Source organism: Oratosquilla oratoria, chromosome 5, assembly GCF_046742065.1.
Source record: "Oratosquilla oratoria isolate Oo_2021 chromosome 5, ASM4674206v1, whole genome shotgun sequence".
Classification (NCBI taxonomy): domain Eukaryota; kingdom Metazoa; phylum Arthropoda; class Malacostraca; order Stomatopoda; family Squillidae; genus Oratosquilla; species Oratosquilla oratoria.
In genome coordinates, this window is record NC_134781.1 from 28,858,408 (window position 1) to 28,871,312 (window position 12,905).

Consider the following 12,905-nt stretch of genomic DNA (forward strand, 5'->3'; position numbering starts at 1 on the left):
GTGTGTGTGTGTGTGTGTGTGTGTGTGTGTGTGTGTGTGTGTGTGTGTGTGTGTGTGTAGGTGCGTGTGTGTAGGTGTGTGTGTAGGTGTGTGTGTGTAGGTGTAGGTGTGTGTGTGTAGGTGTGTGTGTGTAGGTGTGTGAGTGTAGGTGTGTGTGTGTAGGTGTGTGTGTAGGTGTGTGTAGGTGTGTGAGTTTAGGTGTGTGTGTGTGTAGGTGTGTGAGTGTAGGTGTGTGTGTGTGTGTGTGTGTGTGTGTGTGTGTGTGTGTGTGTGTGTGTGTGTGTGTGTGTGTGTGTGTGTGTGTGTGTGTGTGTGTGTGTGTGTGTGTGTGTGTGTGTGTGTGTGTGTGTGTGTATGTGTGTGCGTGTGTGTGCGTGTGTGTGTGTGTGTGTGTGTGTGTGTGTGTGTGTGTGTGTGTGTGTGTGTGTGTGTGTGTGTGTGTGTGTGTGTGTGTGTGTGTGTGTGTGTGTTTAGGTGTGTGTGTTTAGGTGTGTGTGTGTGTGTGTGTGTGTGTGTGTGTGTGTGTGTGTGTGTGTGTGTGTGTGTGTGTGTGTGTGTGGGTGTGTGTGCGTGTGTGTGTGTGTGTGTGTGTGTGTGTGTGTGTGTGTGTGTGTGTGTGTGTGTGTGCGTTTAGGTGTGTGTGTGTAGTGTGTGTGTGCGTTTAGGTGTGTGTGTGTGTGTGTGTGTGTGTGTGTGTGTGTGTGTGTGTGTGTGTGTGTGTGTGTGTGTGTGTGTGTGTGTGTGTGTGTGTGTGTGTGTGTGTGTGTGTGTGTGTGTGTGTGTGTAGGTGTGTGTGTGTGTAGGTGTGCGTGTGTGTAGGTGTGCGTGTGTGTGTGTGTGCGTATGTGTGTGTGTGTGTGTGTGTGTGTGTGTGTGTGTGTGTGTGTGTGTGTGTGTGTGTGTGTGTGTGTGTGTGTGTGTGTGTGTGTGTGTGTGTGTGTGTGTGTGTGTGTGTGTGTGTGTGTGTGTGTGTGTGTGTGTGTGTGTGTGTGTGTGTGTGTGTGTGTGTGTGTGTGTGTGTGTGTGTATGTGTGTAGGTGTGTGTGATTGTGTCTGTGTGTGTGTGTGTGTGTGTGTGTGTGTGTGTGTGTGTGTGTGTGTGTGTGTGTGTGTGTGTGTGTGTGTGTGTGTGTGTGTGTGTGTGTGTGTGTGTGATTCACCTTGGTCTTCGGATCCTGTGTTGGACTCGTAATCGACAGCTGTTTCCCTCCCGGAAGAGAGCTCAGAGCGCATATGACCGATCTATGGGTAATGCTGTGACCTTACACGCACACATACCCCCAACTCCCTGCCCACGAGAGTTGGAGTAACGACTCGAAACGCAGCGGTACTGAAATTATTTCAGCATTGGGCAGGATTGGAACCCGGACCACCGTAGTGACAGTCGGGGACTCTACCAACCGCGCCACCGAGTCGTGTGTGTGTGTGTGTGTGTGTGTGTGTGTGTGTGTGTGTGTGTGTGTGTGTGTGTGTGTGTGTGTGTGTGTGTGTGTGTGTGTGTGTGTGTGTGTGTGTGTGCGTGCGCGCGCGCGTGTGCTTATTTGACATTCGCAAATGGCGTAGGCACTGTCGGCCGACGTTACTGAGCATTTTATCGTTATGTATAACAGATCGACAAATGTAGACTTTCATTCAATGAAAGTGACTTGAGTTATTGTCTGGACTCACGCTCAGATCCATTTTTTTCCATGTAACGATCTCGGGAGAGTAGATATCAAATAATATCCATTAAGAGGCACCAGACTTTTTTTTTTTTTTTTTTTGTCGTTCAAGAGGGAAAGACGTTATGCTACTGCTACTACTGCTATTATTTTAATTGCTTTCGATTTAAGCATGAGAATATATGTTAAGCAGAGGGATTCTTTATATTATATTGATCCGCCAAAAGAAGTGGAAAAGAAATGTATATAATCATATGTTAAAATGTCTATTCTTTGAATGTCCAGTAACGAACACACACCAAAGAGTTTCGCGCCAAAACGACCATCGACGACGCCGAGTCTTCGCCGTCGCCGTCGCCTTCATCAACGGCGCTGAATTTTCCCCGAAAATAAATGATCCACAAATCGAGAAAGTCACCATTACGACTGCTCGGGGAACTGGTCACCCCTTCTCACACGTATACCTTAACACGCACATAGCCCCCCGCCCCTCCCCCAGCCAGACACACCCACCCACCCACCCATAACCGTCCGCCCTCCCTCCCACGCACGTACGCACAATGTCGCGACGCCAGATATAAATGGAGGGAACGCCCGAACCGTCGACATTGTCTCGCTCGTCTGTCTCCCGCTTTGAGCCAAACTTCTAAAGATGAACTACTTAAAGGTGAGATATGGGGGGGAAAAAAGTGTTTGATCTTGTACGATACTGCTATAAGGCCCAATGTCCTTTTAATGCTAACGAATCATTTTGGAGGCATCCACCAGATTTCATTCAGTCTAAGGAACTCCCTCCCTCTACCCGTCGTAAAGAAAATATCAAATCTATTTCTTCCAACATATTAAGTGCCATTCACCAGCGTTTCTATCCTTGGAGAGCAATACCGATATTTAGGAGAGTAACAGAATGAACAGTAGATAATATATATATACATATATATATATATATATATTTATATATATATACATATATATATATATATATGTGTGTGTGTGTGTGTGTGTGTGTGTGTGTGTGTGTGTGTGTATTTATTATATATGAATATATATCTAAATATATATGTATGTATATATGAATTTATATATGTATGTATATATATATATATATATATATATGTGTGTGTGTGTGTGTGTGTGTGTGTGTGTGTGTGTGTGTGTGTGTATTTATTATGTATATGTGTATATATAATATATATATATACATACGTATATATATATATATATATATATATATATATATATATATATATATATATATATATATATATATATATATGCGTGATTCTGGTCCGTAGGGGTGTCAGCATGTACAGGTGTTGTGGTAAGAATCGGGTGATTTTATTAAGTAGATGTGGGCAGGAGGACCGAAATGGGATCACGGTCCATTGATAATTCGTTCATGACGGTGGCTACACCAAACCCATTCGGTCATATTATGATACAAAATGAGGCGTTGCATTTTTTTATCGAATAATTCTGAATTATCTCATTAAACCTTTCACTACATAAATCTACTTCCTGGCGGCAGGCTAAACAAAATCACAAGTCACCAACAACAGTGACTGAATCTTGAAAATTCACTGCGTACCTTACACTGTACTGCACTGGAATCAGAATACTCAGCCAGGACTCCGCCCCCAATGAAGTAGGCCTGCCGGGATTGGTTACCGTGGCTTTGGGTGACCAATCACAGCAACTAACGGCATTGCCGTCATCACGACAAGGGACGGGACCTAGTTCTGAAGACGATGACTACAAAATGCTGTAAATATGTTTTCAATGCATTAATAATACGAAGAAGAATTCACTCTAAAACCGTACACACGTCCCTGTAAGAGTCCCCATCCACGGTACGATCTGGTCTTCAGGCCACCGGACAGATCTGGTCGGATCCGACCAGATTGGATCGTGTAAGTCAGTCGGACAAACCAAAATCAGAATATACACCATCAAATCTGGTCGGATCCCACCGGATCTGTCCGGCGACCTCAAGACCAGATCGTACCGTGGATGAGGGTCCTAACTGATTATGAATTGGGCATTTAATGACATCCGCCAGGTGATTTTATTCGACCAAGAAAAGTATCCCTGCACTGCGGAAAGGTTAAGGCAGTTCACACACCGACACAACCAGTTGCTTACGACGCCGAAACCAGTTGCTTACGACGCCGCAACCAGTTGCATTGCTTCTATCCTTGAAGATATCGCGCCGAATGTGACACTAAGATCCATATACTAGAAAGTAAGTAATAATAATGATAATGATATTATTATTATTATCACAATTATTATTATCATTATCATTAAAGTAAAATAAAAAAAATCGTGCAACCGTTTTTATGCAACTGGTTACGTCGGTGTGCGAGCCGTCTCTTCCATTGGTTCCGCCAACCTAAACATTTGTTCTCACTGTCGTCAGGCGATTTTATTCAGCTAAGGAGTGCAGAGGCGTCCGTGATCAAAGAACTAATCTGCGCAGATTCGACCAAAAATTCTTCCACTTGGCGCACGACGTCATATCTAACGTCACCTTTAGCCAGCCAATCAGTAAGCTCCAACTAGCAGGAGGCAGGCCTAAATTAACGTATCATCCAACGAGATGCATTGATTTCCAGAAGACGTCAACACGCTGGTTGGTGCAAGACAAATCTATGAGTTTAACCCATTCAACTCCGATGACAAGATGTCTTGTCATTTGGTCAAATAAAACAAAAAATCATAAAACACCAAAATGTTTGATCAAACACCAGAAAAATATGACGTCAATCCTCGCTTCGCTCGCAGCGAAGCGAGGATTGACGTCATATTTTTCTGGTGTTTGATCAAACATTTTGGTGTTTTATGATTTTTTGTTTTATTTGACCAAATGACAAGACATCTTGTCATCGGAGTTGAATGGGGAAACTCCTTTGCTCACTCTGACGAACCCTGATTGCGACTCTAAGACGGTGACCGTTCGAATTCCTGTCTAAACCACTATGACAGACTACCGTTCCTATTAGACACTCCTCCAACTTAATTTCCTTCAGCTCATGAAGTGAAACTACTTTCTCTTTCTTTTCTAATCTTAATGGTCACAGTAACGACCTCCCTCCGTTTTCTAAGCGCTCGTCTAACGACAATTCTAACTCATTATCTTGACATCACTATACTAGCGGTTCACACCATAACGTCAATGGTGGAAAGTTTGAATACACCAAAGAATATTAATTTTTTATACAAGTATCGGATGAGTTTTGATCATTTTTGCATATTTTGTGGGAAAATTCGTAAGAATAAAGCTTAAGGTGGTGACACACTAAGCGTTTCTCGCTAGCATGCTACTTGCTTTTGCTACTTAATTTGAATAGAAATGATTTCGGTTATGATATTTTGTTTGTCAAAATTTCAAGTGTCAAATTACTCATGCGTCATATGGTGAGAAATTGATTGACGAGAAGTAAGAGAAGTTAACCCTATACGATTGTTAGACACATTGTTGAGATCTTAAGGAAGTCTAGAATATTGTAACCGAAGTCATTTCTACTCAAACGAAGTAGCAATTAGCATGCCAGCCTAGTGTTTCGCCACCCTATGTTATTCAGATCCAAGCCATAATAGCTTAAATACTCTTCATGCCAAGTACAGTGAAAGACGAGACTATCATCCCAGGTTTGAACGAACATGGCGAAACATTATTTGAATCGGCTAGCCGACTCTAGCCGATTTCCATAATATTTTGCCATGTTTCATCTATCTTCGGACAACACGGAAAGATAGTCTTGTCTTTCACAGGTCTGTACCTACAGTACAAGCTGCTAGACAGACAAAATTGAGACACAATGTGAGGCATTTCAATCACCATCAACAACAGTGTGACCATTTCATTCGCATCTTCTCCTAGACAGGAAATTATGAATGAAAGACGTACTCAAAAATCACGTTTACTGTACGTACCATACTCTATACGTTTTGATATCTCTTCGCAACCTGTGCTATCCGGGCTCGATCCCCAACGCCTACCGGTGACAGCCACGTGGCCCTGGTTGTCCTGACACACAGGAACTTGATACCCTAATCTTAAGAACCACTCCCCCTTCCATCTTCAACATTCGATGTCCTTTAACCCTTCTCCCCACCCCCCATCTTGATCTTCAGAAGACGATGTCCTTTGTGTTCCTGCTGGGGAGCGCCCTAGGAAGACCCGACTCCTCCCTCAGGGCCGATTCGGCGCACGCCCCCAAGACCGCGCGGGCCCTCGGACAGCAAGTTTCGCAAAGTTTCTTCAACTCACCCGTCAATGACTACAATGGAAGGAGTCTTCAAGACGAATATAATGTATGTCAACGACCCTATCTTTTCTGTGTATTTTATTCTAAAATCAAACACGATACAAGGTCAACCAGGTGACCATTTAGTCCACAGTGAAGCACTGGAAGACAATTGGATAGGGAGAGTCCGACATGTCAATAGTGTACTTCTCTAGGCAATTTCTGTGTATTTATCTAGACAAACTTTAAATGGGTTTACAATGATACCAATCGCTCATCTATATTAGACTATTTCTTAACACATTAATCATCCTATCCACTTTAGATAGTTTGTTCTGGCTAATGCCAGGCTATTTCTTTACGCTAAAGTTAAACCATCCCGTCCTTCTGTGGTATAAATATAATACATCGAGTATATCTGAAGTTTTAGTCCATTTCAAGATGTAATGCCAAACGCTTTTATTCAGATTAGAGGAACCCTTTGTCCTGTCAGTGAGTTAATTAACTACTGATATTCATTTTTTTATCTGGCTTTAATATGTCTGACCTAACATTCGTTCCCCAATGTAAAACCCCACCGCCATCCAAGACTAATTGTAGTTTTGCTTTTTCCCTTTCCCTCCCGCCTATCCAACCTTCTTCCACATCCCACCATCCTCCCGCAGTTCCAGGTCCCTACCTACGGCTTCGCTTTCAACGTCAATGACGACTATACGGGCAACAGCTTCGGCCAGAGTGAAAACGCCGACGGTAAGATGGTCCAGGGCGAGTACCGGGTCCTCCTACCAGACGGACGCACCCAAATCGTCACCTACAAGTCTGACAAGACCAGCGGTTACGTGGCCCAGGTCAAGTACGAGGGTACGGCCGTCTACCCGAAGACGGAGGTCAAGCCTACTTATCCCCAGAGCGCGGGTGGCTATCAACAGGCCCCTCGCCCCGGATACCAGCCCGGGCTCGCATCTTCGGGGTTCAAGTCGCCCAGCACTTCCTCAGCGGGCGCCAGCTTTAGCGAACCAAAACAACCGAAACAGCCCGTGTACAAGTTGCCTGACCAGGTGTACAAGGCCACACCCATCTACAAGGGTGAATCTGTGTACTGAGCCGAACCCCGTATGTCTCTAGTCAACCTGAACTCGTTGTTGTTATTGTTTTTATTGTTCTCCTCAATCCCAGGAACTTGTTTGTTAGTCACGTGACCATTAAATTATTTGACAGTTTAAACCATTTGATGGTTAAAAGCGTTATTGACTGTTAAAAACGTTACAAGTCGCACTTCATTTGTGTTATGCTGTTATGCCCATCTTTGGTATTTGTTCTCTTTCTTCTTCGAGAACATCCGGAGACAAAGTTTTAGTTCCTACCACGAAGCTAAGAACAGCATGGACACGATGAGGCGATTGATACATTGATTACTATTTTTAATAAAAATGTTCAATGAATTGGTGTCTTTTACCTTCATCCCACTAACCAAACGCCTTCGCTACGTCGGTGTGTCCGCCTCTATACTCATTAAAATAACCTGCCCCGCGCTAGCGGCGTCATTGGAAGCGTGCTGGTCACGTATTCGCTCAGTTGTGGCTTCGAATCCCGCACTGCTCTCAAACTCCCAGCAGTGACTGTTAGTTCTCTGCCCCAACAATCCCCAAAGTGCATAATAGGGCAAAGGTGACGGTTTATGCCGCAGCTACTCAGCGCCTCCTGGCGGAGGCTCCTCACCTGAAACTGAACCAAATCTACCCGAGTTCATCGACACAAACTCTTCGTTGTGGCCATATCCTCGGTGAGTTGAATAGAATCGTATAACTTTCGCCAGAATAAAACACGCCAAATACGACTCCGTGACGAAAAAGTTCGTGGAAACAATCTAAAAGTACGCTTTACTCGGTGGCGATAATTTTTGCCTCCTACCACCGGGTGACTCGCATCCTACCTACCTCCCTCCCTCCCTCCTGACATCATATCTGGGTAAACGCGTCGGTAATTTCCGTTAACCCATTCAACTCCGATGACAAGATGTCTTGTCATTTGGTCAAATAAAACAAAAAATCATAAAACACCAAAATGTTTGATCAAACACCAGAAAAATATTACGTCAATCCTCGCTTCGCTCGCAGCGAAGCGAGGACTGACGTCATATTTTTCTGGTGTTTGATCAAACATTTTGGTGTTTTATGATTTTTTGTTTTATTTGACCAAATGACAAGACATCTTGTCATCGGAGTTGAATGGGAATGATCAGCCTCGTACTTTGCAGACCGAAGCCAAACATCCCCATCATTCAAAAACAAAGAATTAGTACTCTAGCTAGACAATCGTTTGACGATCATCATTGAGCCATGAACGATCATCGTTGAGCCATGAACGATCATCGTTGAGCCATGAACGATCATCGTTGAGCCATGAACGATCATCGTTGAGCCATAATCGCAAAGCATACCTTTAACTAACCCCGCCCGCTGACTACTGTGAGGTCTTTCGAGCTAGTTTACTCGCTTAACCCAAACTAGAACATAATCAGCATAACATCTGGATTACCGAAGAGAAGAGGATTATCCTCATCCTCTACAACAACCGAAGTTCCTCATATTCTCACATTCCCCATATCCTCATATTCCTCATATCTTCATATTCCTCATATCCTTATATTCCTCACATCCTATTCTTATAGTCTTATATTCCTCATATCCTTATATTCCTCGTATTCTCATATCCTCATGATATAATCCTGTATCACGCCAGAAGATAAATTTGTTCAGTTTGGAGTAAGTCATTGTCAATTAAGTCATTGTCGATTATCCCTTTCCAGTTAACTTAACCGTACATAAATTTGGTTTATCTTTTGAGAGATCTTTCACCGACAAAGGTTTTAAAAGCTATCTGGAGCAGCTCTCTCTCTCTCTCTCTCTCTCTCTTATTTCCCATCTATGTTCTTTTTCATTATTCTCTAAATAGTTATGGATACTATACAGTGCAGTGAGTATCATTTTTTAGGATTATAACAACGATTAACCACTCTATTTCACCTGTGACACCTCGACGTGGCAACACGGAGGGGAAAAAGCGCTGATGCCACGTGTCATAGAATTGCTTCAAATAGTTGATGTAAAATGGGGTAAGAGTATGACAGAAAATTTTGAAAGTAATAAAAAGATGTTTTGGAAAGAAATTAAGAGAGGAAGAGGAGGCGAATCAAGTAGAGAAGAAAAGGTAAAAGGTGCAGATGGAGAGATGATAATGGAGGAGAAGGCAGTAAGGGGAAGATGGGCAGAATATTTTAGGGAGTTGCTTAATGTGAAGGAGGATAGGGAGGGAAAGATAGCTGCAGTGGGAAATGCTAAAAAAATGAGAGTGATGAGTGAGGAAAATGGAGGAGAAATAAGGAAGGATGAAGTGAAGGCAGCAGTTAAGATGATGAAAGCAGGTAAGGCACCTGGTATGGATGGATGCCATGCAGAATGTCTTAAAAAAAGGAGGTATAGTGATGGTGGACTGGCTGGTGAGGTTATTTAATGTTTGCTGGAGAGAAGGTAGAGTGCCAGAGGACTGGAGGAGTGCTTGTATAGTTCCACTTTACAAGGGAAAAGGGGACAAGTGTGAATGTAGTAGTTTCAGAGGGATTAGCTTGTTAAGTGTAGTTGGGAAGGCTTATGGGAGGATCTTGATTGAGAGGATTAGGAGAGGAACAGAGGGAGTAATTGGTGAGGAACAGTGTGGGTTTAGGACAGGTAGAGGTTGTGTAGATCAGATCTTTGTGGTAAGACAGATATGTGAGAAAGCTATAGGAAAGGGGAAGGATGTTTTCTGGGCCTTTATGGATCTGGAAAAGGCTTACGACAGGGTAGACAGAAAGGCACTGTGGGAGGTTATGCGGATATATGGGATAGGAGGAAAGCTTCTCGGAGCTGTCAAGAGTTTTTATGAGAGTAGTAGAGCTTGTGTCAGGATTAGAAATGGAGAGAGTGAGTGGTTCGAGGTAAAGGTGGGACTTCGTCAAGGATGCGTTATGTCACCCTGGCTGTTCAACTTATACATGGATGGGGTGGTGCGAGAGGTGAATGCAAGGGTAGTGGGTCAGGGATTGGAGATGGTTAAGGAAAATGGAGAAAAGTGGGAGGTGAGCCAGCTGTTGTTTGCGGACGACACTGCGCTTGTGGCAGGATCGGAGGAGGGATTGAGGAAGTTGGTGACAGAGTTTGGGAGAGTGTGTTATAGAAGAAAGCTGAAGATAAATGTGGGTAAAAGTAAGGTGATGAGATGTACAAGGGGTGAAAGTGGCAGTAGTCTGGAAGTGAGCATTAAGGGAGAGCAACTGGAGGAAGTGGATAGTTTTAGATATTTGGGTGCAAATGTGGCAGGAAAAGGTGGAGTGAAGGTGGAGGTAGAATATAGATTGAGAGAAGCGAGTAAATGCCTTGGTGGTTTAAAAAGTGTAATGAGGAATAGACATTTGGGAATGGATGCTAAGAGGAGATTGTATGAAGGAGTGATTGTGCCAACAGCACTGTATGGGGCAGAAACATGGAACATAAGAGAGGAAGAGAGAAGGAAGTTGAATGTGTTTGAGATGAAGTGTCTGAGAAGTATGATGGGGGTTACTAGGCTTGATAGAGTGAGAAATGAGGAGGTGAGGAGGAGAACAGGGGTGGAAAGGGAGTTGGGAGATAGGGTTGATGAAAGAGTATTAGGATGGTTTGGACACATGGAAAGAATGAGTGAAGAAAGACTAGTAAAAGAGGTATGGAAGGCAGATGTGGAGGAAGTGAACATGAGGGGACGTCCTAGGATGAGATGGATGGATGGGGTGAAGGGGGCTTTGGGGAAGAGGGGAATGTCTGTTGAGGAAGGACGGGAGAGGACCGAAGACAGGGGTGAATGGAGAATGGTTGTATATGGAAAATGTTGTGATGCATGAGGTGGAATGGACGGGGGAATGGGGGGTGAGGTATTGTGTTTGATAAAAAATTTTGACGCAGCCCGAAGGGATTTCTCCCCGTCCTCTCCTTTATATGGGGGGACGGAGAGGGGGGGGTCGCCGATTTAATGAAGCGGCCTTGCTGTGGATGTGCTGTGTCCTGCGACACTGCTTCTGACCCAGGGCAGTGGACAGGGTCCAGGGATGACCCGTCATCTAGGAGGTGCTAAGATGGGAGGGAGGGTGGAGGGGTGTGGAGTGTTTTCGGGGATGGAATGGGTGGGAATGATTTTATGCCTTTTCCTCTTTGGCTACCTCCCTTGTAAGGGGGAAAAAAACCTTGGTATATGTATGTATGTAATACTTATTGTACTATACAGTTTTTTTTTTTTACTATAAGCAGAATATAAAGATCAAATCAAATATCACATAGATGGGAAATAAGACAGAGGGATGTACTAAGCTTGATGTGGCAGAATGGTTAATAGTATATAACGACGTATGTCACACCCTGAATGGACTCCTAGGAGTCAAGAAAGGGTCAAACGAACCCTTAATCTATCATCCATCCTTAATGCAGAATTTGCTGTTCCTGAAAATATATTTCTACTATGCTCATATTATACTGTACTGTATTGTACTATACTATACTGGGCTATACTATACTAGATATACTGACTATACTATACTATACTGGTTATACTTATGACAAGTACACATTTCATTGATTTGCCAGATAATCTTAACTAGAAAATATTTTTACTGATTATGCTTATGATATACTGTACTGTACTATATCATACTATACGGCACTATACTATACTACATATACTGACTATATTATACTGGCTTTGCATATGAAAAGCACGTTTTTCCTAGATGAGCTAGGTAAGCTTAACTAAAAATATTCTTTCACTGACTATATACTATACTGTATTATACTATATTATACTGTACTATACTGCACTATGCTATACTATACTATACCGTATATATATTATATGGGCTATACTTATGAACAATACATATATTATAGATGTGATAAGCTTAGCTAGAAAATAGTTTTGCTATGCTTATATTATACTTTATCATACTGCACTAGTGTATTTGCTTTAAGCAAGGTTTTTTGTTATTGATTTCAGCCAAGAGAAACATATATCATGATGATGTACTTTAGTTTACAAAATTAATGTTTAATTCATTATTTATATATAGTTTAGGTGCGCACTTCTAAGAATAAACCGTACATATTCTACAGATCAGCTGGATATACTTAACTACAAAAAAGCAGGTGAAATTATGAGGACACTGACATGACATGACATGACATGACATGACACCTGGTCTAGCTTCGGGCCACCCAGGTCGAAAAGGGTGGTTTACATGTATGGCGTCATTCCGGATCCCTTCGAAACGGTGACGTCATGCCAGGTCTCTTCGCTGTGACGTCATCCTGGGTGTCCCTTCGCTATGACGCCACACAGGGTCCCTTCACTGTGACGTCATCCTGGGGGGGGGTCGTTATGACGTCATATCGAGTTCCCTCAAAAACGATGACGTCACACCAAGTCCCTTCGATATGGTGACGTCATCCTGGGGATCCCTTTGCTATGACGTAACATCTGTCCCTTCAAAAACGATGACGTCACACCAGGTCCCTTCAACACGGTGACGACACAACGGGTCCCTTCGACGCAGTGACGTCACACTAGGGTCCCTTCAACACGTCACACCATATCCCTTCAACACTGTGACGTCATAACGGGTCTCTTCAAGTAATGAAGTCAGAAACGGGTCCCTTCATCACGGTGTGACGTCACATCAAGTTCCTTCAACACTGCGACGTCACACCGGGTCCCTTCAACACGGTGTGACGTCATTTTACTGATTTTGTTCGGAACAAGTGATGTAGTAATGCTTTTCGGAGCGGGGAGGACTCGAGGGCGCGAGGACAGGACGGGAGGGGAGGGGTCGACTTCTGCTTAATCATAAAACACCAAAATGTTTGATCAAACACCAGAAAAATATGACGTCAATCCTCGCTTCGCGGCGAGCGAAGCGAGGATTGACGTCATATTT

The 12,905-nt window shown here is 43.4% G+C and overlaps 1 protein-coding gene across 1 annotated transcript; it reads left to right on the top strand.

Moving 5' to 3' along the window:
• The first annotated feature begins 2,249 nt into the window (after window positions 1-2,249).
• Window positions 2,250-7,304, top strand: LOC143025218 (uncharacterized). Its single transcript, XM_076184679.1, has 3 exons — window positions 2,250-2,328; window positions 5,799-5,978; window positions 6,577-7,304. The coding sequence occupies exons 1-3, from the start codon at window positions 2,314-2,316 to the stop codon at window positions 7,012-7,014; spliced, it is 633 nt and encodes a 210-aa protein (XP_076040794.1). The 5' UTR covers window positions 2,250-2,313; the 3' UTR covers window positions 7,015-7,304.
• The last annotated feature ends 5,601 nt before the right edge of the window (window positions 7,305-12,905 follow it).

Coding starts and splice junctions, on each gene's coding strand:
- LOC143025218 (XM_076184679.1), top strand. Junction 5,979..6,576: donor GTCTTCAAGACGAATATAAT/GTATGTCAACGA, acceptor ATCCTCCCGCAG/TTCCAGGTCCCTACCTACGG.